Source organism: Neodiprion pinetum, chromosome 6 (genome assembly GCF_021155775.2).
Source record: "Neodiprion pinetum isolate iyNeoPine1 chromosome 6, iyNeoPine1.2, whole genome shotgun sequence".
In the NCBI taxonomy this organism is placed as follows: Eukaryota; Metazoa; Arthropoda; class Insecta; order Hymenoptera; family Diprionidae; genus Neodiprion; species Neodiprion pinetum.
The window spans coordinates 27,167,302-27,193,599 of NC_060237.1; the positions used below are offsets into that span (position 1 = coordinate 27,167,302).

Genomic DNA, 26,298 nt, shown 5'->3' on the forward strand with positions numbered 1-26,298 from the left:
ATTTTGTGATAACTTGCACTTTCATTCATTTTTTCGAATAACTCTTCAGCCTTCACTGATTTCACCACCACGTGCGTTGCGTTTATACCGATTTCTTTCTCTCTTCTGCGCTGTCACGGACAATATTTCTCCCAATCCTTTCAGTTCAGTACGACCATTTGACTCGCGAAGACTGGCTTTTCATATATATGTGCTGAACTCCTGATTTCCGGCGCTTTTCGAGGCACGCCGAAGGGCGAGATAGTGTTTCATATTTTCGTCGACATGATCCTGTTCATTAGTATCAAATTTTTGGCAAGTTTAACGACCGTCTTTGGTGAGTTTAGTAAAATTACATTAAATATTTAGCGACTCAAAAAATCGATCACATGTAGAAAATCACAATTTCAAAATTCTAACATTATAAAAACCTGACGAGATGAAAATTTAACATAAGTTAAATTAATGACGGTCAATAAGAATCGGGGAATTCTTGTTCGTTCAAACATGCATTTCCGGACTCGATTTATCGCGAGTTTAACGTAATTGAGTATAATAATGAGGTTGGTTTAAAAGAAAAACATATGAGTATTTGAAAAGTTGTACAGGATGTAGAAAACTTATGCACCGGAGTTTTAACAAATGATTTTCCGTGTTGAGATTGCAATGGTGATGATTCTAAAAGACATGCCTCCGCAAAATTTGTTTCAATCTTGATTATCGAGATCAAATGGAGTTAAAAAATTTTAAGATCCGAAAAAATTCCACTCGTCGAAAGGAACGTAAGTCTCTCAGGAATCATCCGTCTCAAACAACTAATTTACATAGAAACTGGTCTTTGAACATATAAAAAAATGTATTACTGGAAAAAAATGACAATTTGGCATTTTACCGAATCGTAAGATTATTTAGTGAATTCCAGTCATCTGTTAGTTCGACAAACGGATTTTCGAGTCTTCGATTCATGAGTTACGAACTAACTGGAAAAAAAGCGTATTTCAGAGTGACAAAACAAAAGAAACAGAAACCCGACGAATATCAGCACCCGCATGGTTCATAGGCACGAGTATTGAAACGATTTTAACCTTTTGTTGGAACACAACATTTATGAAAATATAGTATAAGCTGATACGAAGTGGAACTTTTTTGTAACAGAATTTCAGTTAAAATTATTTATTTATTTACCTATTTATCTTCTAATTTTTTTGCCGTTGATGTTTTTAAAAAGAATCAGTATCAGTTAACTATTTATTGTAACCATATTTTTCACTGTCACTAAAATGTCAAGATCGTTTGAATACTCGTTCCCGCAAGTGATGGTGGGGCTGACGTTTGTCGGGTTTCTATGTTTCCGAATCTGTTAGTCTTAAAGGCGCTTTTCTTACCAGTTAGATCGTAACTCATGAACCCGAGTCTCGAAAAACTGCTTGTTGAACTGACAGATAAAGAGAATTCACTAAATAATTTCACAATACGGTGGAATGCCGATTTGTAATTTTGTCCTAAATTTATAGATATTTTTATACGTTCAAAGACCATTTTCTGTGAGAACGAGTTGTTTGCGACGCATGATGCCTGAGAGAATCGTTCGTTCCTCTCGACGAATATACATATAGAATTATACAGGATCTTAAAATTTTTCAACCCCATTTGTCGTTGATAATCAAGATCAAGATCAATTTTGCGGAGGTATATGTTTCAGAATCTTCATCGATCTTGACTTGGAGATTCATCTGGTAAAACGGTGACTAATAATTTTTTTACACCCTGTACAATGGACTTGGTGTTATCGTATTTGCGAATTTTCGACTCCACGGTCATATTTGTCGTGAAAATTAATGTATCTACGTAGATCGATACCGGAGCCGATTGAACGAGGTCTTTGTTTATTCAAAGGCTCAGTTCCACGAATGAATTGGAACCTTCATAGTTTATCCGCATAGATACACCTCATTAAAATCAGATAATAATAAATTTAAACCACGAGATAACCATCGGAAATTAAAGGACATTTGAAAAACCGGTTTGCGCACTCGTGCCTACGAATATGCGTATGCAGAACACATGCACCGGATGCGTGGGAGGTGTAAGTGTGTTGAAATTTTGACAACTTGTCAGATGAATGTCAATAGATACATGCGAGTATTATACAATCCACCTTTACCGTGGTCATATACGCTCCGAAAATATTGAGGTGAACATTGTTTTTGTGTGTCACAGTCGTGGTTGAACGTGAAATAGTCGATATAACGAGAATGTTTCAAATCAGCCAAGGCTGCGGTAGCCTGAAACTAATGTGTATATCCATCGACGGGCGATTCCCAAATTTAAAATTCAATGTGAAATAGCTAACTTGAATTGCATCAATTTATAGGCGTCGTATACTTACGAAAGTTCATCTGGTTGTGTATTTATGAATGGCGTATCGAAGATGTAATCAGGTATTTCGATAAAGCTTTGATGTCACGCATATGTCAAAATATTTGTCGATCTTATAAAATTTTCAAAATCAGGGAAAAAAATTCTATCGCATCAGCAAAGTCCCGGAAGTAAATTAAATCGGTAGAACGAAGCCAGCGAAGGTCGCGTCAAGTATTGTTATAATAGGAATTTCACTTCGGCTGCGGTAGTTGAGCAATAGATAATTTTCATCTAACGTGGATTTTCTATATTTGGAAAAAAAATTTTTACTATTTCAACATAACAGTGAGCTATCAATGCTACGCCTACGGGGATATGCATAATGAACTCAGATGGTTTAATTGGTTCAAGATAATGACGAGCTGAAAAGAATGTTGAAAAAAAAATTTCTTTTCTATCAACTTCAGTTTCTTCTTTTTACCTAATTGCCTGATATACCATGAAAGTTTCGGATGATTCAACGTTCGATTTTGTTTACTGGAGATTTCAGAAACCGGTATAATTTAGTCAGTCGCATTAATATATTCATAACAAGACTGCGTAAATTGCATGTCATGTATACCTATTTGTTTTGAGGTAGCGACAAAGAGCTTTAAACAAAAACCCTGATCAGTAGACTACCAGCATTTCGAGTAGACGTTGCAAAATTGTACAGAAGATGAAAATGTGCGACGTGTATTAACACGAACCTACCTCACGTGCACTCACGCTTATGAAGCCGATCGTTGCAACATCCTCGTCTCTTGTAATATTTACCCTGACCACTGAACAGCGGTAGTTTTCGCTTTCAAAGCGTCGGGTCAGATTGTTTACCGTTTTAGCTGTATCTGCTAAATGTCTGTGAAGATAACTATTGACATATTCTATTGCGTGCTGCAATTGAATGCTGTAGCGTTTCTCGTCAGTCTCGCTGAGCCTCAATGCAGTCCTCAAATCATCGTTGACCACGGGAATATCATCTCTGAATTAAACCAGGAACATGGAATTTGCAGGTGAGTGACACGTTTGGGTCCGTATTGTATATCTGCATCGGAGACGGAGATTTCGGTAATTGCATAATTTTTTCAGGGACGGGCAATTCGAGTGTCGAAACGGTGAGTGCATCGAGGATCAATTTCTGTGCGATGGAACAGCCGACTGTTCGGACCAGAGCGACGAGACTCGGTCCGAATGCTCGAAGCCAGAACTGACTTGCCCGGAGTCGGCATTCCGCTGCGATTACGGTGCCTGCGTCAACCAGGATACGGTTTGCAACGGCGTCAAGGATTGCCTCGACAACAGCGACGAACTCCTTGAGGAGTGTCCGAAACCTCCATCGCGGCGCAGGCGTCCGGTTTACTTGAGAATTGATGACTTAGAAAAGTACGATTATTTGCTGCTATTATTGGCGATGACATTGTTTTGGTTCTTGCGGTCAAACACGTCGGGTCGAAATTTCAATTGAGAAGGAAAAGATTGGGATTCCTGGTCCATTGCTCATGTTCGCAAATTCAAAATCTAGAGCAATGATTTTATCGCGTACGATCTCGCAGCAGCCGCTGAATAATTGGTATTTCCTATCTAGCTATCGAGATATAACGCCAACGCGTCGTGAGGCTCTTTACGAAATCAGGGGTCAAACGAGAGGAAGAACGCCGGCGTTACGCAGAGGCCAGATACGAAGTCCGAGGCCATTGAAACCGTCAACAGCGCTGACCCCCTTCAGCGCTTTCGATCCATTGATACCACTGATGTACTCGTTCTGCATTGTGCCGTCGCAGCCCCCAAATGGACGATGGAGGCTTCATAGAAGATTTTGCCAGGGCGACGAAGACTGCGACATTCCTCAGGGTGTCGCGTTGAAGCCTGGTAGCCAGCTGGTATACTCATGTGCTGCAGGTTTTAGAGCCAAGGGAAACACCGACGTTTATTGTGGATCCGGAGGAAAGTGGTCGCGAATTCCCGTTTGCATAGGTGGGTACGTCGACTTTGTGCATGTGGTCTTGGATGCAATGAAGACGAGATCGAGAACTTGCGAGAACTAATTGGTTTCGACTATTGCTTAGTTATGAATTAGTTTCTATATGGCTGACGCTTTCATTGACAATGGGGACATGTTTCAGCTAGCACATGCACTCCCTTGAACTCGATTTCAAGGGCAGCTACTTGTTCCCGTTTTGGGGAGCGCGTCAGCTGCCTGGCCCCCATTCTTCCACTCACAACAGCGACGGTTACGTGCCGATTGAATTATGGATTGGAATCGAACCCCGTGCCGACCCTCGTTGAACAGGATGTCGAATGCAGTTTGGACGGAAGATGGGAGCCAGAGCCCATAACGTGCCGTCCAAGTATGATGTCAATTAACAACTACCAGCCGTTAAAAAATCGTAGCTCTTCACCTTGTTATACACATAGCAATTCTGTGTCACGCTTTCAGTTTGCGGTTTGGAAAATCGTTCTGGACAGAAACAGGTAACAGTTAACGGGGTTCCTGTAGAAGCTGGGGGTTTTCCTTGGCACGCGAATCTTTGGAAAGAAATCACCTCCCCCAGAGGACCCGAGCTCGAGTTCCGATGCAGTGCGACCATTGTTCAGTCCAACTTCGTGCTGACCGCAGCTCACTGTGTCCTCGATGAAACATCAGGGGCATCCGAAAACCCTGCGCGTCTTCGGGTCACCGCGGGAAATGTTTATCGGGATCCAAATGATATCACAAACATTCCATGGATCGTTCAGAAGGTTCTGATGATCCGTTTCGCATACCCCCTAACCATTTTTTGCTACCCAAATGTTTCGTATACTTAATAGTACTTAATTTTGGTTTGGTAGGTAAAAAACGTGTACAGATATTGCGAGTACTTCGGCCTAGTGCACAGTTACGCCTCGGACATAGCGCTGATCGAGCTGTCGGAGCCCTTCGAATTATCGACTGTAGTTCTTCCCGCTTGTCTAGACATCTCGAGCCATAGTGAAGAAGCTTTCCGAAATGGTGTTATAGGAAAGATTGATGGATTCGGTAGAAACTCTATTAAAGAGTCTAGCCCGATACTTCAAACTCTGAAAGTCACTCATGTGTCCAACAACGAGTGCAAAATGTCGTACAGTGGATATGGAGGCGAAGTGGTAATCAACAATGACGAGTTTTGCGGTATTTATTCAAACGGTAAGGACATACTTAAGTATATCATACATAACTATCCTGATCTCAATTATTAATAGCATGTGAATGTGACAGGAACGGATGATACAGAGCATTCTGTTAATTTCAGAAACGACTGTCTGTGACTGGGACACGGGGGGTGGGTTGGTGGTGCGAAAAGACGGACTATGGCACCTGATGGGAATTTACAGCGTGGGTCTTCGCCCTACTTCGGTGCCAACAACCGGCACAAATTGTCATGACAATCCGTATTCAGTGTATACCAAGATCTCCGCCTACGCAGCGTGGATTCAAGACGTTTTCTTTCAATTGGAGCGATACAAGTCTTACCCTGTGTGCAGTTTCTACATGTAAGCTCCATGGTCGTGCTTTCGAAAGCTGTTTTTACTCTCATCTTTGCATTATCTACTTTCGGCCTTGGAATTCTACATGAATTAAATGAATCAACGTATTCCTCTATTGCTCATTTTATTCTGTAAAGAAATCTACACCTCACTCTACAATTATGCGAGTTATCTTGTAACAGTCCATCAGTACTAACGACCACCGCACCGTCGACTGTACCACCGTTCGTTACGTGGAACGCTACATGGGGTACGACCACTACTTCAACGCCAACGCCAACGCCACCACCCACGACCACAACGACGACGACGACGACGACCACCACCACCACTCCGAAGCCCTTCAATATACGAATGCCGGAAAATGTAGAAGACATATCCTGTCTGGTACCACCGCAGCCTGCCAATGGAGAATGGAGGCTTCTCTGCGAGGAGAACAAGAACTGCAGTATTCCTGAGGGTGCTGCACTGGCACCCGGAAGTCAGCTGGTATACAGTTGCCTGAATGGATTTCGAATCAAGGGGAGTCCTGACGTTTTTTGCGGACGGCAGGGACGCTGGTCAGCTATACCCACTTGCATTGGTGGGTCATCTTCCTTTTATAGAACGTAGCGTGATATACTACTTTTCCTCTTTCTTCAGCGGATCAAAAGGTTTTTCTTATTCTTTCATGATTGTATTGCTTAGTTTGGTAGCCATAATAAAGAAATGAGCATCAGAAACATAAAGTTTGTGGTTCGTTTTCTCCTATACGTAATATAATACGCAAAAACGATACATCTCAATATCTTGAATCACCAATGAACGAGAACATTTGATTTCTCAATTTTTATCACAGCTGCGGATCTTTGCTATTTCTTCTCGAATCACAAAAATATCAAAGAGACATTGTAGGGTAAAGGGGCAGGCAATTAAATAACTGTTTCTAACGTATAATTGACTGAGTCATTTTTCAGAGATCACCTGCCCCTCTCTGGAGTCTGTTTCAAGGATGGTGACTTGCTATCGATTGAATAGTTGGACGCCGTGTGGTTCTTCAGTTCTACCAAACACCTCGGCTTCACTCTCGTGTCGCCCTGCTTTCAAGGAGGATCCGAGTCTATCGAAGATTGGCAGTAAAACTGTGAAGTGCAATATGATCGGCGAGTGGGAGCCCAACCCGATTACCTGCATTCCAGGTAGGCGATACGACGTCCAACCCTGGACGATCACATCGTCGATACCCGATCGAAACGGTCATTTCAGATTTTCCTGTAAATCACATGATCCTTGAATTTGGTTTCAGTGTGTGGAATACCAAACACCCGATTGACTCCGACCGTAGTGAACGGCACATCGGCTGATATCACACAATTTCCATGGCACGCGACATTGTACAAACAAGAAATACCGTTTCAGGATCCTAAAAAGTTCCAGTGCGGTGCCACGATAATCCAGAACAATCTTCTACTGACCGCCGCTCATTGCGTTTATGACGAAACATATAAGACGGTTCAGAAGTCTGAAAAGTTTCACGTGGTCACCGGAAACAAGTTCCGGGATTATGACTCTAAGAATCACGATCAGAGGATAGTTCAGAAAGCAATGGTTAGTAGCGTAACGGCGATCCTTCGTTACGGATTATGCATACCTGTATTATTTTTCATGTCATTTCTAGCAGTAACTATTCGGCCCTTTCTGCTCAGGTGAAAAACATCTATGTCCCTTGCGAGTACTCTGGACGCGCGGGCAATTACGATTCTGACATCGCGATCCTGGAGTTGCGCGAGCCGTTTCAGCTGTCCGGTATCTTAATCCCGGCTTGTATGGATATCTTGGGTAACAACGATCAGTTGCTGGAAACCGGCTCAGTCGGAAGATTTGCTGGATTTGGTAGAACAGAAAGTGGCTTGTCAAGCGCGATTCTCTTGACTACGAACATCCCCTACGTATCGTATAGCGAATGTAGAATGTCCGCCGTTACCGAGGATAACAAAGTGCTTATTGGAAGGGACAAGTTCTGTGGCGGGAATCGAGACGGTTATACAAGCAAATTGCTGTTTATATGTTATTTAGAAAATGTGCGCCGGAGGCAGAAGTTCTAATTTCAATTAATTTCCAGGGACGGGATCTGTTTGCCAGGGAGACAGCGGTGGTGGTCTGGTATTTCAGAGTGATGGAATGTGGAGTGTCATGGGAATTTTGAGCGTCAATTTAGAGGCAGATACGTCGAACGGAGAGAAAACCTGCGACGCTAAAGCTTACTCCCTTTACACCAAGGTTTCCTCTCACATGGCGTGGATTCGGAATGTCATGACTCACCTAGAGCGCGACAAAACTTACCCGTCGTGCGGTAGCATGTAGTATTTATGCATGTATGTATATAGCAATGATCGATCAGGTGAGAAGTTGCGAATACTTGTAATGGCCTAAAAAATTACCTAACGCCTAGAAAGTTGAATTTTTGAACATAATTCGAAAGAGGCACGTACCAACCGTCTCGATTCTTAATCAATCGGAAATTCTCGATTCGATTCTTTTCAATCTGTTGAACTAGTATAACGCCTACCTTGAAATATATATTCAGAAGCATTTGGTTCACAATCGCATATTGAACGGTATATCATTCTTTGTAGGAATGCGTGATTCGTCAAACGGTTATGAATATTGGAAATTTCACCACACACGCTCTCATCCTGCGAAAACAAAGAAGTTTTATCTTCGTCGGTAGACTAAGCTCTACGAATAAATCGAAATTTTCGTAGGTCATCTGCATAAATGTACAATATTGAATTGAATGAAGACAAAATGAATGATATGTATCCGATTTACCTTTCAAGTTTGATACCTGAGATGGAAGACTATGCGAGCCTTATCATTGACTTACTTGTAAATATTGAGTTAGTAGGTTCCTCCTCATATGTGCCTAAACAGGAACACATGTGGAATTGATGTAAAAATTCTATTTGGGTCGTTATTAGTTATAAATCCGCAATTTGAATATTCTACGGGAGAAATGAGGCTGCGACGTTGTATGAGTCTTATCTTTGACTGACATCTTGTTAAGTTAGGTTACTTAATTTATGTCCATCATTTGATCTACTGTTACTGTGCGTAATAGCGGATTGTATAAATACATATTCTTCCTTTGTTTTGTTAAAAAATAAATTCCCTGAGGAGGTCCCATACCGTATCCGAAACGTTGGAAATTTACTACGGCACTTTTTTCATCACCTACATATCCAAGATATTATCTACATAACATTAAGCATAGTTTATTACATTATAACACCTAATTTGAATAAATAATTCAATTAAGTTCAACTTTGTTTTGTTACAATCAACGTCTTAGGCCTGCAAACGCTTAGCACGTGCTGAACTGCTTCTATTACGCACGGAAAGGAAGCAAACCTAGGCTTAGTGAGGTTTTCCCGAAACCGAAAGCTGGGGTTATGCCGCTGGACGGGTAATCATACGATTCGTACAATTTCACAGCTAACTGACGGCTGACGTGAACATTTGAAGAGTGTGGCTGAGGCTGAAAACGGAAGGTTGGGAGACAATGTTACTCATCACGGTGGTGGATCTGGTGAATGAAGTTGGAGAGGCTCAAAATGCAGCTACCTCACCGGCATGAGCAGATGCGGAAAACCGCGGTTCAGACGCGTCACTGACTGCGGAAATCCCCGGATATTTGACCCTGGGTTCTTCGGCTGAGGATGAGTGGATTCAGTTACCACCTGCGTGGAGTACGATTGTATGGTGTGTGGATTTTTGCGAATATGGGAGTATTGGGGAATTAACACCAGTAATTGGGTTATTCCCGCTATATTTCTCCAGTAAGATTGTTGCGTGAGCGCTGAAAATGTGAGATCATGTGGGAGTTCATTCCAACAAATGTTTTCTAGTGCAGGCCAATCCAGTATTACTAGTAATATTGGTGCCGTGTTGTAAAATTAAATATTTAACGATGCCGACATGACGAAAAAAAGTTTTCATGTGGAATCGTGGAAATAATGTTCCTGATTGAAATTAACCACCGTAGAATAATAACGAAACAATCCACTTGGGTTTTCCTGATTTTAAAGCGATTCGAAGCAAAACATTGTTATCCAAGCCATTTCATTTATGAGTCAAACGTTTCTTTATTCTTTCACGTAAAACGTCCGATTGTAGCTTACGAAAATATTGATATGATGAACATTCAATATACGATAACTACGTCGTAAAAAAATTAATAACGATTATTTATTTTTGGCCCATCAAATTCTTTAGGATATAAAAACCGGTTCATACGTTCACGCCTCTACCTGTAGGTGTATACACCTATGCGGAATACTGTGGATCACGTGCATGGGGACTCACGAATCTGGTGGAGTTTGCATAAAATTGTAATCGGTGAGTTTAAATAGACACAGTGTTGAGCATGATGTATATTGTATCGCACCACAAAAGTGCGTTATATCTCATGTAATATAGGCATCGAAAATGTCAAGGTAAAATTTTTTTATGTATGTCATCGACGCGGTTAAAGGTGAAATAACTAATCGAAGGGTACTTTGTACTAGCCAGAGTCGCTGTATCTGACATCAGCATTTCAACATTCTCATGCAATTCCGAAATTTAAACTTTGATGTGAATAGCTATATAACTTGGATTACGTTAATTACGTCGGTGCTTTGTTGCGAAAAGATACAAATACTTACATCTTAATAGATAGATTTATCGATGCTGCAAGTTCGGTAAAACTTGAAGGACGCATGCGTCAGAACATTTTTTGACTACAGAAAATGTTGACAAATTAAAGAGAAAAAAAAAAATTCACAGATTCTTGGCACGTCAAAATTTAAGATTTTATTAAAGCGATAGCTATAACATATTATCAAAGATCATGCCCTCTCGAAAATGCATTATAAATTCAAACGATTTGACCGAACGAAGTTTACGGCGAGCTGAAGGAATTGAAGGAGAATTTTTCCCCGCTTTCAGTTTCTTTCTTTTATCTCAAACGAAAGATGATTCTTCATGGGCCATGTAAGTTTGAAATTCTGTTTCGAAACTTATTTCCGTTTATACTGAGAATATTCGAAAACCGGTATTCTATCATGAACTTTCGTTAATTCGTTTGTACACGGGTTGCGTGTTTTGTGTGTAAGTGTCGGTTTGGGGCAGTTATAAAGAGTTTCGCATAAAGAGTCTGGTCAGTAGATAAACGGCAGCAGTAGTTTGCGTAGGCATTGCAAAATCGCACTGTATATAAACACGTCAGGCCAATGTAGTAATCCATAACTACATAAGTACAGGAATCTTAGTCTCGTATCGAAATACGGTTCATTGTTTGAGTAAAATTGACCGTATTACCACCGAACGACGGTACTTTTCGCTTTTCAAAACGTCGCGGCGGATTGTCGCCTTGCCGAACCTGCTAATTGTCTGCGACGATGACGGTGAAGATATTCTATTTCGCACTGCATTTAAATGCAGCGTTTCTCCTCAGCTTTGCAAGGCCCGATTGCATTACCGAAACCGTCGTCGCCAAGAGCAAGGCTCTGGTTGAGGTCGTCGACGTTCAGAAGATTTGCAAGTAAGACCCACGTTCAAATCGATATTGCACCGCGGATTGAGATTTTCCAATTGTGAAATGCCTTCAGGGACGGCCAATTTGAGTGTCGAAACGGTGAGTGCATCGAGGATCAATTTCTGTGCGACGGAAGAGCCGACTGTTCGGACCAGAGCGACGAGACTCGGTCCGAATGCTCGAAGCCAGAACGGATTTGTTCGGAGTCGGCATTCCGCTGCGATTACGGTGCCTGCGTCAACCAGGATACAGTTTGCAACGGCGTCAAGGATTGCCTCGACAACAGCGACGAACTCCTTGCGGAGTGTCCGAAACCTTCGCAGAAACGCGAGTTGTTAATTCACGTGAGAATTGATGACGAGGCGGAAAATCATTACGTCGAACAGCCTGAAACTTTGCCTGGGTAATTGAATTAACGTCTTTTTGTATATTTTAGTGCTACAAATTCAATGGCGTCCAGAAATACTTTGAATACGCGATCTAGCAGCAGCACCTCAACTATTGTTGATCATTATCTAGCAAAAAAGAAACAAAGCCAACGCGTCGTAAGGTTATATACAAAGTCAGGCGTCCAATGATGAACAGGGTGCCGGCAATTGCATCCGACAGCGAGGATTCGAAACCATTGACACCGTCGACATCGCTGGGAGTTTCAACGATCAGGACATCGAATTACTCGCCCTGTATTGTGCCGGCGCAGCCTCTGAACGGGCAGTGGCGGCTTCATCGTGATTTTTGCCCGGGCAACGAAGACTGCAATATTCCTCAGAGTATCGCGTTGAGGCCTGGTAGCCGGCTGGTATATTCGTGTGATACAGATTTCGGAGTCAGAGGAAGCGCCGACGTTTATTGTGGAGCCGGAGGAAATTGGTCACCGATTCCCGAGTGCATCGGTGGGTACATTGATTCCATAAGCTTGACTGCATGAATTTGAGTGTTAAACGGCAAAAACATGCAAACTCATTGCTTTTGACTATCGCTTAGTCTCCGCGTGAGTTCAGATCTTCTTTGACCATCAGGACATGTTTCAGTCACCACATGCACACCATTGAACTCAGTTTCAAGGGCGGCTACTTGTTCCCGTCTTGGGGAGCGCGTCAGCTGTCAGAACTCCATTTTGCCCCGTACAAAGGCGAAGGTTACGTGCCGGGTAAATTATGGACTGGAATCGAACCCAGTGCCGACCGTTGTTGAACAAGATGTTGAGTGCAATCAGAACGGAAGGTGGGAGCCGGAGCCAATTACATGCCGCCCAAGTATGATGTCGATTGAAAATTGAAATTGGAGTATCAAAGTTCTTTTCACTGTTGTTATAACCATCTTAACTGCACGCTGCGATTTCAGTTTGTGGACTGGATGATCGTTCCGGTCGGAAGCAGGAGACAGTAAACGGTATCTCTGTAGAAACTGGGGGTTTTCCTTGGCACGCCAACCTTTGGACGGAAATCAGCTCCGAAGGGAGAGTCCAGCACGAATTCCGGTGTAGTGCGACCATTATTCGGCCCAACTTCGTGCTGACCGCAGCTCACTGTGTTTTGGAAAGAACATCAGGGGCATCCGACAACCTTGGGCGTCTTCGAGTCACTGCGGGAAATGTTTATCGGGATCTGAGTGATCTCCACAGCGTTTCGTGGATCGTTCACAAGGTAGTGATGATCATTTTCGTATTCTTTCTGGTTCTATTTAAGTGCCTAATGCACTTATATTCTTAACGGTGTTCAGTTTTCATTTGCCAGGTGAAAAATGTGTACAGAAATTGCGAGAACTCCAACCTTTTGCCCAACGACGCCTTGGACATAGCGCTGATCGAGTTGTCGGAGCCATTTCAGTTCGCGACTAAAATACTTCCCGTTTGTCTGGACGACTCGAGGCAAAGTGAACTAGTTTTCGAATCCGGCGTCCCAGGAAAGATCGATGGATTCGGTATAAATTCCGTCACAGCATCTCGCCCGATACTTCAAACTGTAGAAGTCAGTCATGTGTCAAACAGCGAGTGTAGAACGCCGTACAAAGACTCTGGGATTCAAGTGATAATAAAGAATGACGAATTATGCGGTGCTTATTCTAACGGTACGTAGATAAATATCCTACACGCCTGTATGTACTGATCTCAATCAACGGAATCATGTGAATGGAACAGAGGAAGATCTCATGCAAAATTTTGATAATTTCAGAAACGACTGTGTGTGACTGGGATACTGGGGGTGGGTTGGTGGTGCAAAAGAACGGACTGTGGCACCTCGTAGGGATCTATAGTGTGGGCTTTCACTCTAGTTTGGTGGATTCAACCAGCACGAACTGTGGTGAAAATCCCTACTCGCTGTACACCAAGATATCTGCCTACATACCGTGGATCGAAGACGTTTTCTTCAAGTTGGAGCGATACAAGTCTTACCCTGTGTGCAGTTTCTACATGTAAGCTCTTTCTTCACAATATTTTTGGCTGATTTCATTCTCAGCTTTGCATGAGTTATTTGAGCCTTTTGGTTCTAGATGAAATACATGAAAGTAATTCTCTTCTACTATCTGTCTTTTTCATTTTCATAAATCTCACTGTGTCGTTGTTTTTATTGTCTTGAAACAGCCCACCGCGGATTCAACTATCGCAGAACACCACTTATCCCATAACACCCGTCCAATCATCGCCAAATTTAGCCGATCCCATAACACCATTCCAGTTACCGCCAAATGGAGCCAATCCCATAACACCGTTCCAATCATCGCCAAATGTAGCCAATCCCATAACACCGTTCCAATCATCGCCAAATGTAGCCAATCCCATAACACCAGTCATATCATCGCCAAATGGAGCCAATCCCATAACACCGTTCCAATCATCGCCAAATGTAGCCAATCCCATAACACAGGTCCAATCATCGCCAGATGTAGCCAATCCCATAACACCGGTCGAGCCGTCGCCGTCGCCAGCAAAGTCGCCGATGATGATGATGATGCCAACTCCTGATTTGGTTGAAATGCAAATGCCGCTAAATGCACCAAGCGTACCCTGTGTGATACCACCACAGCCTACCAATGGGAAATTTAGGATTGATCCTGCTCTCTGCAATGGAAAAACCGATTGCAGCCTTCCTGAGAGTGCTGCACTGGGACCCGGAAGTCAGCTGGTATACAGTTGCTCACCTGGGTTTCGAATCAGCGGGAGTTCAAACGTCTTCTGCGGATTGGACGGAAACTGGTCAGCAATCCCATCCTGCATTGGTGGGTCAAAATTTGTTGTACATTGAGTATAGAATGTTGTGGGGGATCAAAAGATTCCAATTCTTATTCTTGTACTTTCACAATCGCAATGTGATATGAGAGAACGACCGCGCTCCCTAAACCGTGAAATCGCACTGAACGAGAGCAAACGATTTGTTAATTCTAACCAGAGTTGGCGACTCTTCCCGATTTCTGCTGAAAATAAAAAAAGATCTCCAAGACATTGTATGGAAAGGGCACAGGATGTACTTTAATATTTGCTTTCAATGCGCAATTGACTGGGATATTTTACAGAGATCACCTGCCCCTCGCTGGATTCTGCATCGACGATAGCGACTTGCTATCAGTCGAATAGTTATACACCGTGCAACTCTTCAGCGTTACCATATACCACGGCCTCACTCATATGTCGACCTGCTTATACTGAAGATCCGAGTCTTGCAAAAGCTGGCAGTAAATTTGTGAGATGTAATGCGAACGGCGAGTGGGAGCCCAACCCTATCACTTGCCTTCCAAGTAAGCAGCGACAGCGCCTAGTTTAGCTCAATCGTATTGTCAACAGGCACTTAAAAGGTGTATTTTCAGTAGGTTGGAGTCACGCATTCTTTCAATTTGGTTTCAGTGTGCGGAATACCGAATACTCAGCTCACCCCCACCGTGTTGAGTGGAGTCCCCGCTGATATCTCACAATTCCCGTGGCACGCGACGTTGTACAAGCAAGAGAAGCGGCCCGAAGGTCCAAAGATGTTTCAGTGTGGCGGAACGATAATCCAAAACAACCTTGTGCTCACCGCCGCTCATTGTGTTTATGACGACAGATTCAAGACGGTTGAATTGGCTGAAAATTTTTACGTGATTACGGGAAACAAATTCCGAGATTACGACTCTCCGCTTCACGATCAACGGGTTGTACAGAAAGCTGCGGTTAGTAGCATGATGGCGGTCCTTCTCAGGAAACACATACCTGCATAGGTTTTGATGTTATTTTGGGTAGTAACGTTACGGTTGTGTTTCTTGCTCAGGTGAAAAGCATCCACATCCCTTGCGAGTATTTTGGCTTGAACGGTAATTACAATTCTGACATCGCGATCCTCGAGTTGCGGGAGTCGTTTCAGCTCTCCGCAATCTTAATCCCGGCCTGTATGGATGTCGTTGGTAACAACGAGCAATTGCTTGAGCCTGGCAGGACTGCAAGAATAGCTGGATTTGGTGGAACAGAAACTGGCTTGTCGAGCGCAACCCTCTTGACCACGAACATCTCCTACGTATCTTACAGCGAGTGCAAAATGTCCGTTGGTACCCAGGAAGACGTGGGGCTTATATCGAACGATAAGTTCTGCGGCAAAGGCCGAAACGGTACCAAGATATACGGTTACTAATTTTCAGTTTCGCGAAAAAGGCCAAGAAAGGAAGAAATTTGATTCGATCTCATTAATTCCAGGGGCGGCCGTTTGCCAAGGAGACAGCGGCGGTGGTCTGGTGTTTCAGAGTGACGGAAAGTGGCACGTCATGGGAGTTTTGAGCGTCAATTTAGGGTCGAGTACGTTGAATGGCCAGAAAACCTGCATACCTAACTCTTACGCCCTCTACACCAAGGTTCTCACCCACATGCCGTGGATTCGGAGCGTGATGACCAGTTTACAAACATACGAGACTTACTCGTCGTGTGGATCTGGTCGATAAATGGTTACGTGAATTTACAAAATTTTAGATCAGACGGTGGAAAATATGAGTGGGCCGTGACAAGACCTACTTGTCGCACGGCAGTGCACAGATTACATACCAAATACTTATCAAGTTTGTTTGTGATTGCAATTTGTACGTACAACTATAGATAAAAGTTTAACAAGGAACTCTTGACCTCCAATATAAATGTGCAGTATAGATAAAAGGGTTGAAGGCTCGCAAGTACGGCGCATTCATTGATTAGTTTTTTTTTGCGGATTCAACACCCTGTGAACAATACACGGATAAAGACGAAATGACACGTTGATTCGACACCAGTAACTTCAAGTATTCCAAGTACGGCGGAATGGCTGTAATGCATATGCCAGCCACTTTAAGCGAAAATAAGAATTTGTTATTGTCCGGAATTCTCCTGCCCTTTCCTTCTGTGAAGAACATAAAGCGATCGCTCGAAAAGAAACAGTTGTCCACGAACGGCCGTATTAGTCAATCGGATTTAAAATCGATAACCTTCAGTGACAATTCAAGACTTTAGGACTAGTCCTATGTCAACGAACATTCATTGTATTCATATATTTGTAAGCTACCACGTTTCGTTTGAAGGTGCGAAAAAAGCGACCAAAATTATAAACAAAAGCTTGAATACTACTGTTTCAATTCGAATTGCTTTGTAAGTGTGAAAAATGTAGCGAATTTGTTCACGGAAAAAAATGATTCATTAGACCAGTAAATTTCAGTGTTACCAAACGCTTTTAAAGGACATACAAACACCTACATATTCTAATACTTGGACTAAGACTAAGACTCCAACGACCGATGCGATTAAAGGTGAAATAGCCAACCGAACAAGCTGAAAATAGCATATGAACACAACTGTGCGATTCTTAATTATAAAATTCGGTGTGAATAGCTAAATAACTTGGATTACGTCAATTCCTTTGGCGTTGTCTCGCAAAAAATTATATAGACATAGACGTGATTCATCGACAATATAATAATGTATTTCGGTAAAACTTTAATATCACGTATATGTTCAGGTCACTCTTTGATTACAAAAAATTCCCAAAACTAGGCGAAAAAGTTTAATTGATTGCCCATTTAGCCAAAATTTATAACATTTCATTACATCGGTAGGCTATCAAAAGCCACATTCGGAATGCGGAATATCTGACAGTATCAAGGACAGCTCGGGGCTCACAACAAAATACAAGTTTTGCGTCGAAGGCCAAAGTGGTAGTAAAAAATTGTTTCTTGTTTGTAATCGAGCTAAATCTAAATGCAATTTCAGGGATGACCGTTTGCCATTGAGCGTCACTTACGGGGTGAATATGTCAAACGGAAAGAGAATCTGCGACGGTGATGTTTACTCCTTTTTCACCAACATTCCCACCCACATATCGTGGATTCGGAATGTGAGGTTCCATTTGGAACGTTATCGGTATCACCCGTCATGCGAAACTAACGTCTGTAATGAATGATTACCCAAAATGTCCCTGGGTTTGTAATTCCTCGACTTATTTTTATTCTCGGAACTCGAGAATCCTCGAATTTCCAAGGTGTTTATAAAACTGAAAAAAAATCATGAAAATTTTTAATTAAATGCAAACTAAAATTAAACCTAATTATAATCGTCAACATTTATTATTTATTCAGTATTGTTTAAATAAAAATTTTAATTACTTGCACATTTTCTAACAAAACTAACAAAACTAACTAAACTAAGTAAACTCTGAGTATATTTCTATAAAACTTTTTTTCTTTTTATTGAAAAGTAGGTATCCACTTTGAATATGTATCTTAGCTTCCTTCCTGCGGTAAATAAAAATATTATTCACACAGACATTGATATAAAAAAAATAGTAGGTACCTGCAGTATCTCCATAGAAACAATCTTTAAATAAAATTTGCATACAGTATCTACACTTACGTACAATCAAGACGCGATTTCTCGATTTCTCGATTTCTCGACACTTTTGTCTCGCCTCGAGTAAGGCCAGATTTTCCGAGAATCCTCGCTTCGAGAAGTCTGGACAAGAAACTTTACTAATATGTAACAACCAATAAAACCAAACTTATGTTTGGAAACATTTTTAGTACGAAGCTTAAATTATACATCGCCTACTACGTTACAGAATTACGTCAATTGATCATGACTTGGAAGATCCACGTTATGCCCACATATATTCCCCAAAAACATTTCGATGAGTGAGTTCTTTTACTGCGTAACACGGTAACAAATAAGCATTATCGGCCATGAAGTTTTCTACACACATGAGCGCGTCGAATCGGCCACGCGAAGTTTTCTGCGCCGGGAATTTCTTCCTCTTTGTGATGATTATTCTTATTATGTACTTCTGTGTAATTTTTTTCTTCGACGTAAAGTCCGTCCATGCTTGTTTCTCGCAATCTCTTCAGACTACGCCGACCGCTTGGGTTGGCTGGTCAGCACGCGTGCGAAGTTAGCGTGTAGTAGTTTTTGCTCATCCGACTTACCGGACAGGTTTCCTGCGATGACCCAAACGCGCAACAAACACTCCAGTTGATTACAACTAATAATTGAATGTGAAGTTATAATGACGGCGATATTCGCTGTTAAACGTGCCGCAGTTTTGACTTTCATTTGTGGTGAGTGATCGACGTCATGATTTTGAGTGTAGTGGGTACAGATAGTTGTGCACGATGCGACTCGGTGCATCTATAATACGGGTCATCATCCTTGTAAAGTCATTCATCCTTTCCGAATTCAACCTGCACCGTCAGTAACTGGGAAAAGATCCAATTCGCTCAGGTCCTGACCAAATCATTGCATCTAGATTAATATGTTTCTAATAACGAAGTTTAATGAAAATTGTGTTGAAATTGAAAACGAACAATTTCATCACATAGCTGTGAAAGTTGTGGCAACATGACGATGGAATTTATTGTTCAAACGCGAATTGGTTTTTTTCAATTAACGCTCTCGCTGAGAACTGAACGGATTTAAAGACCAATGAATGAAGAACAGATTTTCCGTTCAGGCAACAGAATTATTTTGTTTATTTAATGCGTATCAGACAAGGCGTGCTTTATTTAATAGCTGTACATACGTACAGGGAAAGTAGAAACCGGTTTTTTCTCAATTTCGATATTCTTGGTAATATGGCTTATTGTTTTTATATACCTATAGTTAAGTGCGTTAATGAAACATGTTTGTGATTCTTTCGATCCATGGCCGTTAAGGTCACTGAAGAATCTGAACAAAGTTGATACGCCAAGCAGTGTTTCTCACTGTAACAAAGCAACGAAAATTCATGTGCGGAGTTGTCCTTCGCGACCGATGAGAAATATCTACGCAATACGCTCAGGCGGACGACGTTTATCCTTGACAAAGAAGGTTCTCAGGAATATCAACCATAGGAAAATATTAATTCTCTTCCACAGTCAGCCAATCCGTGATACAGACTAAAGTCTGATTCCGAGTAACCTGCAATTCGCGTCGTCGAATTTTTTTAATTATTTAAATAATCGCTTCTACTCGCACTAATGATTTTGCTATTGTTTGGTAATTCTCCCTTCCTTTTCATAAATTGTGTGATTAAGTAACGAGCGGTTGATCTCATGCTGATTAGCCGGGAAAATGACTCTAAAGCTAAACTGATTTTCGCATGATTATCATCCAGTTAACAAATGTATGACACACGTCATGCGAGTGAAACCGCAAAATTTTTGCCGGCACATCTGACGACGATGTGACGGAAGTTGCGTTAAGCGCGAGCATATTGAGTCACATTATCATATGTGCAACACGCAGCGTGAATGAAATGTGAAATTAAGTAGATGAAGAATTATTTTCTCGTTTCGATAAAAATCATTCACAATTTTCTTTAAATTCGATCAGTCTTTAATATTATGAAATTTATATGTTAGATTCAAACAATGCTTTCAGAGCTTACGAGTATTATCAGTGTTACAATTTTCATCATATACAATTTTTTGCATGACAAAAATACATATTAAAAAATGTTTAGATGCATTTTTGTTCAATTAATGAAACGATTTATTTTCGGGTGGCAATTCCCGGCGTCCAGTTCTCTTCGCATTCGATAATGCTCAAGAAGTCGTTGGAAATTCGCTACCGAACGATGTCATCGAAAAGAATCGCGGGTAAGTGGAAATCAGAATTCGATTCAAATATTTATCCAGTCCACAACACACAACCACACAGGCTAATTCGTCGGCCGAGATGAGGATTTGATTATTCTATCACGTGACATATCGTCATCAAACTCATACGTATCAACTGCCACCGGCTCATTGCCGAAAAACAGAATTGTTCATATTTGAAATGCTTCCATCATTTCGAACAGTGGTGTAGTCAATTATACGACTGCCGTCGAGTCGGCCATCCGTTCTAAAAGAGACACGGAAACAGGAGGTCTAAGACGGCCATCGCCTTGCCTGGTGCCACCGCAACCAAGTAATGGTCAGTGGAAGCTTCATCGAACACTCTGTGACAGCAACAGGGAATGCGACGTTCCTCAAGGTCTTCAACTCGAGCCTGGTAGCCAGCTGATTTATACCTGCAGACCCAACTACAGGATAAATGGGAACGCTGCCGTGTTCTGCGGAGTCAAGGGAACGTGGTCTGAAATTCCCGAATGTATCGGTGAGTCCAATCTCAATCAAATCCTGTACGATTTGAGAATGGGTTCGATGGTTGAGTGTAAAAGTGACGCAGCATCTCAGCAGTAGCGGTCGATCAACCGGATGGACATGAACGTTAATCGAATGATGTTGCAGAGATAAAATGCAACGCTTTGAACTCCCCGTCGACGACGGCTTCGTGCTATCATTTGGGCAAGTTGGTGAGCTGCGACTCTGCGGTGTCCCCGGGTATACGAGCCCAAGTATCTTGTCGTCAGGGATACAGGACGGATACGACTTCCTTAACGAGTCGCAGAGAGATCATCTTGTGCACTCCGAACGGAACGTGGGAACCGGACCCCATAAGATGCATACCAAGTATATGCATACGATTTGTGCTGGCCACGTATTTATAATACTTTCATCGCTTTCTCATCTATATAAGCGGTTGATCCGAAAAGCTTTTCATTTTCGCGTAAAGCTCAACTGCGCATAATTATATCTAAATATGCCGATCACAATCAGTGGTTCCTCTGGAATTCTACTTACGGAGAAATTGTGAACGAACCCATGCGATTGAATATTACACAAAGATGCTTAAAAATGTGTTTCAATTACTTGAAATTTTAATTTACAGTTCAATTAACGATCTTAAGAATGTAGGAGTTACGAATTTTCTATAAGTTTGTACGTTCGTAATTTTGAAACCGGATGCAAAAAAGGTTTGAAAAAATTACTGTAACATCGTCTAGATGTAAATAATTTTTTATTCAAATTTCAAATTAATCGATCAAGTTGTTTGTTTCGTATCATGATGAAAAAAATGACACGTACGCGAAAACGACGATCTTGATCCTGGGATCGCACTATCGATAGAAATCGCTAACTAATATTTGGTTCTTGGTTCATCTCACAATCGATTTCCTTTCACCATGTTCTCAGTTTGTGGCGTTGCAATACCCAACCACACCCCATTAGTACACAAGGGAGAAAAGGCGTCCGTCGGCGACTTTCCATGGCACGCAACCCTTTACAAGGAAAGGAACATGCGGCAAGGGCTCAAAAAGGAGTTTCACTGTGGCGCGACGATTATTCATACCAACCTGGTGATGACGGCTGCTCATTGCATCTACAATGAGAACAGTAAGACTACGGAGGACCCGGAGAAACTCTTCCTCCTCACTGGAAATACGTTCCGCGATTATGATTCCCCGCTGCATGATCGCAAAATCGTTCGACAGGCTGAGGTTCGTTCGTAATGCGTCGTATTCGGCTCTTTTGCTATTATTTTTTTAATCAAGTTCAAGGTCATCTTTTTTCAGGTGAAAAATGTTTACGCACATTGCCAGTATTATGGACTGAATGGAAACTACGCAACCGACATCGCGCTGCTGGAACTTAAGCAGCCATTCGAATTGTCCAGCATTCTTCAGCCCGCTTGTTTAGACCTTTCTGGATACAGTGAGCAGACACTGGAGCCTGGTGTTTCCGGAAAAGTTGCCGGTTTCGGTAGGACTGCCGCAGGCGAGACGAGTGCCGTTCTGCAGACTCTGACGCTACCTTACATATCGTACAATCAGTGCAAGTCTTCGAAGAACAATGCTGAAGCTGAGGTCTTCATCAGCAATGATAAATTCTGCGCCGGTTATACAAATGGTGCGTTACGATTCCCGATGAATTTAGGCACGCATTTGTCAGTGCGGTCCATATTTGGGGTACTTTTGAAATTCTTATAGTTGCTGACTCTGTATCAGTTCCAAATTCGTCAAAGTTTTTTTTTTTTCTGTGTTATCCAGTTCTCTATCTCGACGAGAACCGTGCCATTAATCACAGTTTTACTTGGTGTTTTTTTTCTCTACAGTTCTTCGGAAGTCGTTAAAATAATTAATCACTTGAATTATACTCTAATTTGGAAAGTTGATATTTCTACAAGTGTCGAAATTTGTTTTTTCGACATGGTTTTTTTATCATTATAATCACAAACGTGCAGATATCGATAACTTTCTAATTTCAAATTCAATTCAGTATTATATATTCGAAAAAAAAAACTGTTCACTGATACGGTTTCTCATAGAGAACGAGAGCTGGAGTTACATATGAAGTTCTTTGGCTGAATTTGGAGCTAATTTAACGAGTGCAACTGTTGGAAATAAGAGAGGAAGTAATAGAAATATGGAGGGCCGTAATATTTGGTTGATTTCAGGATCGGCTGTGTGTGAGGGTGACAGTGGGGGTGGATTGGTGTTTCAGAAAAATGACTTGTGGTACGTTATGGGGATCGTCAGCGTTGGTCTCGGCGTAGACATCAGCAATGGAGAAAGAACGTGCGACAAATATTCTTACTCGCTTTACACCAAAGTCTCGACTTACATGTCGTGGATTCAAGACGTGATTTTCCATTTGGAGCGATACAAGTCTTACCAGGGATGCGGTTCCTACATGTAAGATTTTTCTTCGCGTATTTATGGGCTGGTTTTATTCTTACCCTTGAATCAATTACTCCAGCCTTGTAGTTCTAGGTGGGATGAATAATCGCATCTCTCTATTCTTCATCGTTTATGATCTCACCGTACGGTTATGCAACTTGTCTTGAAACAGTTCGCCGCTACCAACGCCCGACGGATCGCATACTCCACGACCGTTTGTGACCCCAACTCCGACGCCGAGCACTTCCACTTCTAGAACTTGGCCGACGCCGACGACAACGACAAAGACGAGCACTATGGACCCCACTGACTTCCGAATACCGCCAGGATCTTGTCGGGTACCACCCCAGCCTACCAATGGCGAACGGAGACTTCATCCGGCTCTCTGCGAGGCAAACGCGGATTGCAGTCTTCTAGAGGGCGCAGCACTGGGACCCGGGAGTCAGCTGTTATACAGCTGCAAACCTGGATTTCGAATGAATGGCAGCCCTGATGTTTTTTGTAGACTGCAGCTAGGAAAATGGTCAGCGATACCCACCTGCATCGGTGGGTTAAAGCTTTTCGTATGTAGAACGTAGCATGCTTCGTTACGTTTCCTCAGTCCTCGGAAGATTAATTCAAAAAATTATTCTTATTCTCCGGTAGTTGCATTTCATAGTTTGGTAGCTGTAGTAAAGTAATAGGCATCAGAAAAACGAAGCACGTTCCGTTCGATTCTATTTACACCGTAAATGGCCGAGAACGAGACGCTCTTGAGACGTCGGATTTCTAAATTTTTACGAGAGTCTATCGTTTTTTGCTATTCACAAAAATGTAAACGATAATAAATAGTACATTGTGATACATGTGCGGAATGTGGGCCGATGAATGTGAAATTTGCAGCATGAGCCAAGGCGAGTGCTGTGATCACATGAGTCAGGTATCGCCTATTCGCACGTGTAACGTACGCCATTCTTTCAAGCATGTGTAAAGGGAAATACGATTTGAGAAGAAACGAAGGTGTCACTGACAGCGTGTGAAATATGGGTCAGGTAACTAATTGCGTCGTTTAGCGCACTGTTCGAAAATGGGGCACCTTACGCACGTATATTGATAAGATACTGTCAGCGAAGGGAGCAGGCTATTAAAAATCGGCTTCTAACTTGCATTTTACAGAAATCACCTGCCCTTCACTGGACTCTACTTCGATGACAACGACTTGTTATAGACAGAATCAAGGGATGCCGTGTGGTTCTACGGTGCTACCAAACACTACGGCTTCACTCGAATGTCGACCGTCTTACGAGGTGGATTCGACTCTTCAGAAGACGAGCAGCAAAACTGTGACGTGTAACTTGAACGGCGAATGGGAGCCCGACCCGATCACCTGCCTCCCAGGTAGGTGGTTACGGCATCTCACTGAGGACGTTCACATGGTTAACAAGTCATTGACACGGTCGTTTTAACATCATTGTAATCACGTATCCGTTGAATTCAGTTCCAGTGTGCGGAATATTGAATGCGCAGTCAACTCGAACCGTGGTAAATGGAAACGTCGTCGATCTCCCACATTTTCCATGGCACGCGATGTTGTACAAGCAGCAAAAAACTTCCCAGCACCTCAAGGAGTTCGTGTGCGGTGCAACGATAATCCAAAACAACATTTTGTTGACTGCCGCCCATTGCGTTTATAACGATATTTCGAAGACGGTTGAGTTACCTGAAAGGTTTCACGTGATTATTGGAAACAAGTTCCGCGATTATGACTCTCCGCTCCACGATTCACGGATCGTTCAGAAGGCTGCGGTTAGTAGCATAATTGCGATCCACCTTCCGAAATACATTATACCTTTTTTCTCGACACTATCCGAGTAGTAACTCGTTAATATGGCCTGTTTAGGTGAAAAGCATCCACATCCCTTGCGAGTATTCCGGCTTGAACGGTAATTATGGCTCCGACATCGCGATTATCGAGTTACAGAAGCCGTTTCGACTGTCCGGTATTTCAACTCCAGCATGTATGGATGCCTTGGGTATCAAAGAGCAGCTACTAAAATCCGGCATGGTGGGAAGACTGGCTGGATTTCGTAGAACAGGAACCGGCCCGTCGACCGCAACTCTTGTGACTACAAACAACCCCTACATAGCTCTTAGCGAGTGCAAAATGTCCAATAACAACGAAGACAACCTGGAGCTTACAGGGAACGACAAGTTCTGTGTTGGCAGCGGCAACGGTGATACTAAAAGATTTCCACTTATGTTTACTCCAAGGTAACAACTCAGAATAGAAGGGAAGTATAATTACAATTAAATTCCAGGAACGGACGCCTGCGAAGGAGACAGCGGGGGTGGTCTGGTGTTCGAAAACGACGGAAAGTGGTACGTCATGGGAGTCTTGAGCACCTCTTTTAGGCCGTCGAGTGGAGATGGAACCTGTAATGGTAACGCTACCTCTCTTTACACCAAGGTTCCCTCCCACATGTCATGGATTCGAAAAGTGATGTCAAGTTTAGAACAACATCAATCCTTTCCACCGTGCAAACCTAAAGCCTGATAATCTCATTTGTTCATTGACCATATTTTATCATCAGTCACGTAAAATATTCTTGAAGCACGACAAAACTGGCTGTTGTGTAAGATCAGGTAATACAGGAACCAAATACTCACTCGGAAGGTTGAATGTTTGAATAATATTTTGAGGGAGCAGAATGCGCAAATGTCTCAAATCCCGATCAATAAACAAATATGAATAAATATCGAAGTAACCTGTAAATTGTGTACATGGAAAACATTTGTATTACAGAATGTGAACTATACATAGCATTCGTCGTAATGCGTTGTGTGTCACTGATCAAGCTAGGAGAATCCATCGTACATGTATGATCCGACAACCATTGGATGGAATCCTTTGTTGCGTTACACGCT

General features: G+C 42.3%; 1 protein-coding gene across 1 annotated transcript; it reads left to right on the forward strand.

Moving 5' to 3' along the window:
- The first annotated feature begins 2,896 nt into the window (after positions 1 to 2,896).
- On the forward strand, positions 2,897 to 26,146 carry LOC124222337 (uncharacterized). Its single transcript, XM_069137392.1, has 37 exons — positions 2,897 to 3,392; positions 3,469 to 3,762; positions 3,965 to 4,353; positions 4,503 to 4,727; positions 4,817 to 5,118; positions 5,209 to 5,542; positions 5,649 to 5,889; positions 6,066 to 6,466; positions 6,840 to 7,061; positions 7,169 to 7,470; positions 7,569 to 7,902; positions 7,985 to 8,215; positions 11,293 to 11,446; positions 11,514 to 11,843; positions 11,960 to 12,333; positions 12,472 to 12,696; positions 12,785 to 13,086; positions 13,177 to 13,510; positions 13,615 to 13,855; positions 14,025 to 14,659; positions 14,954 to 15,175; positions 15,282 to 15,583; positions 15,682 to 16,015; positions 16,101 to 16,334; positions 17,480 to 17,757; positions 18,901 to 18,970; positions 20,413 to 20,488; positions 20,692 to 20,990; positions 21,125 to 21,346; positions 21,911 to 22,215; positions 22,291 to 22,624; positions 23,172 to 23,409; positions 23,567 to 23,940; positions 24,550 to 24,771; positions 24,872 to 25,179; positions 25,274 to 25,607; positions 25,692 to 26,146. The coding sequence occupies exons 1-37, from the start codon at positions 3,235 to 3,237 to the stop codon at positions 25,925 to 25,927; spliced, it is 10,416 nt and encodes a 3,471-aa protein (XP_068993493.1). The 5' UTR covers positions 2,897 to 3,234; the 3' UTR covers positions 25,928 to 26,146.
- The last annotated feature ends 152 nt before the right edge of the window (positions 26,147 to 26,298 follow it).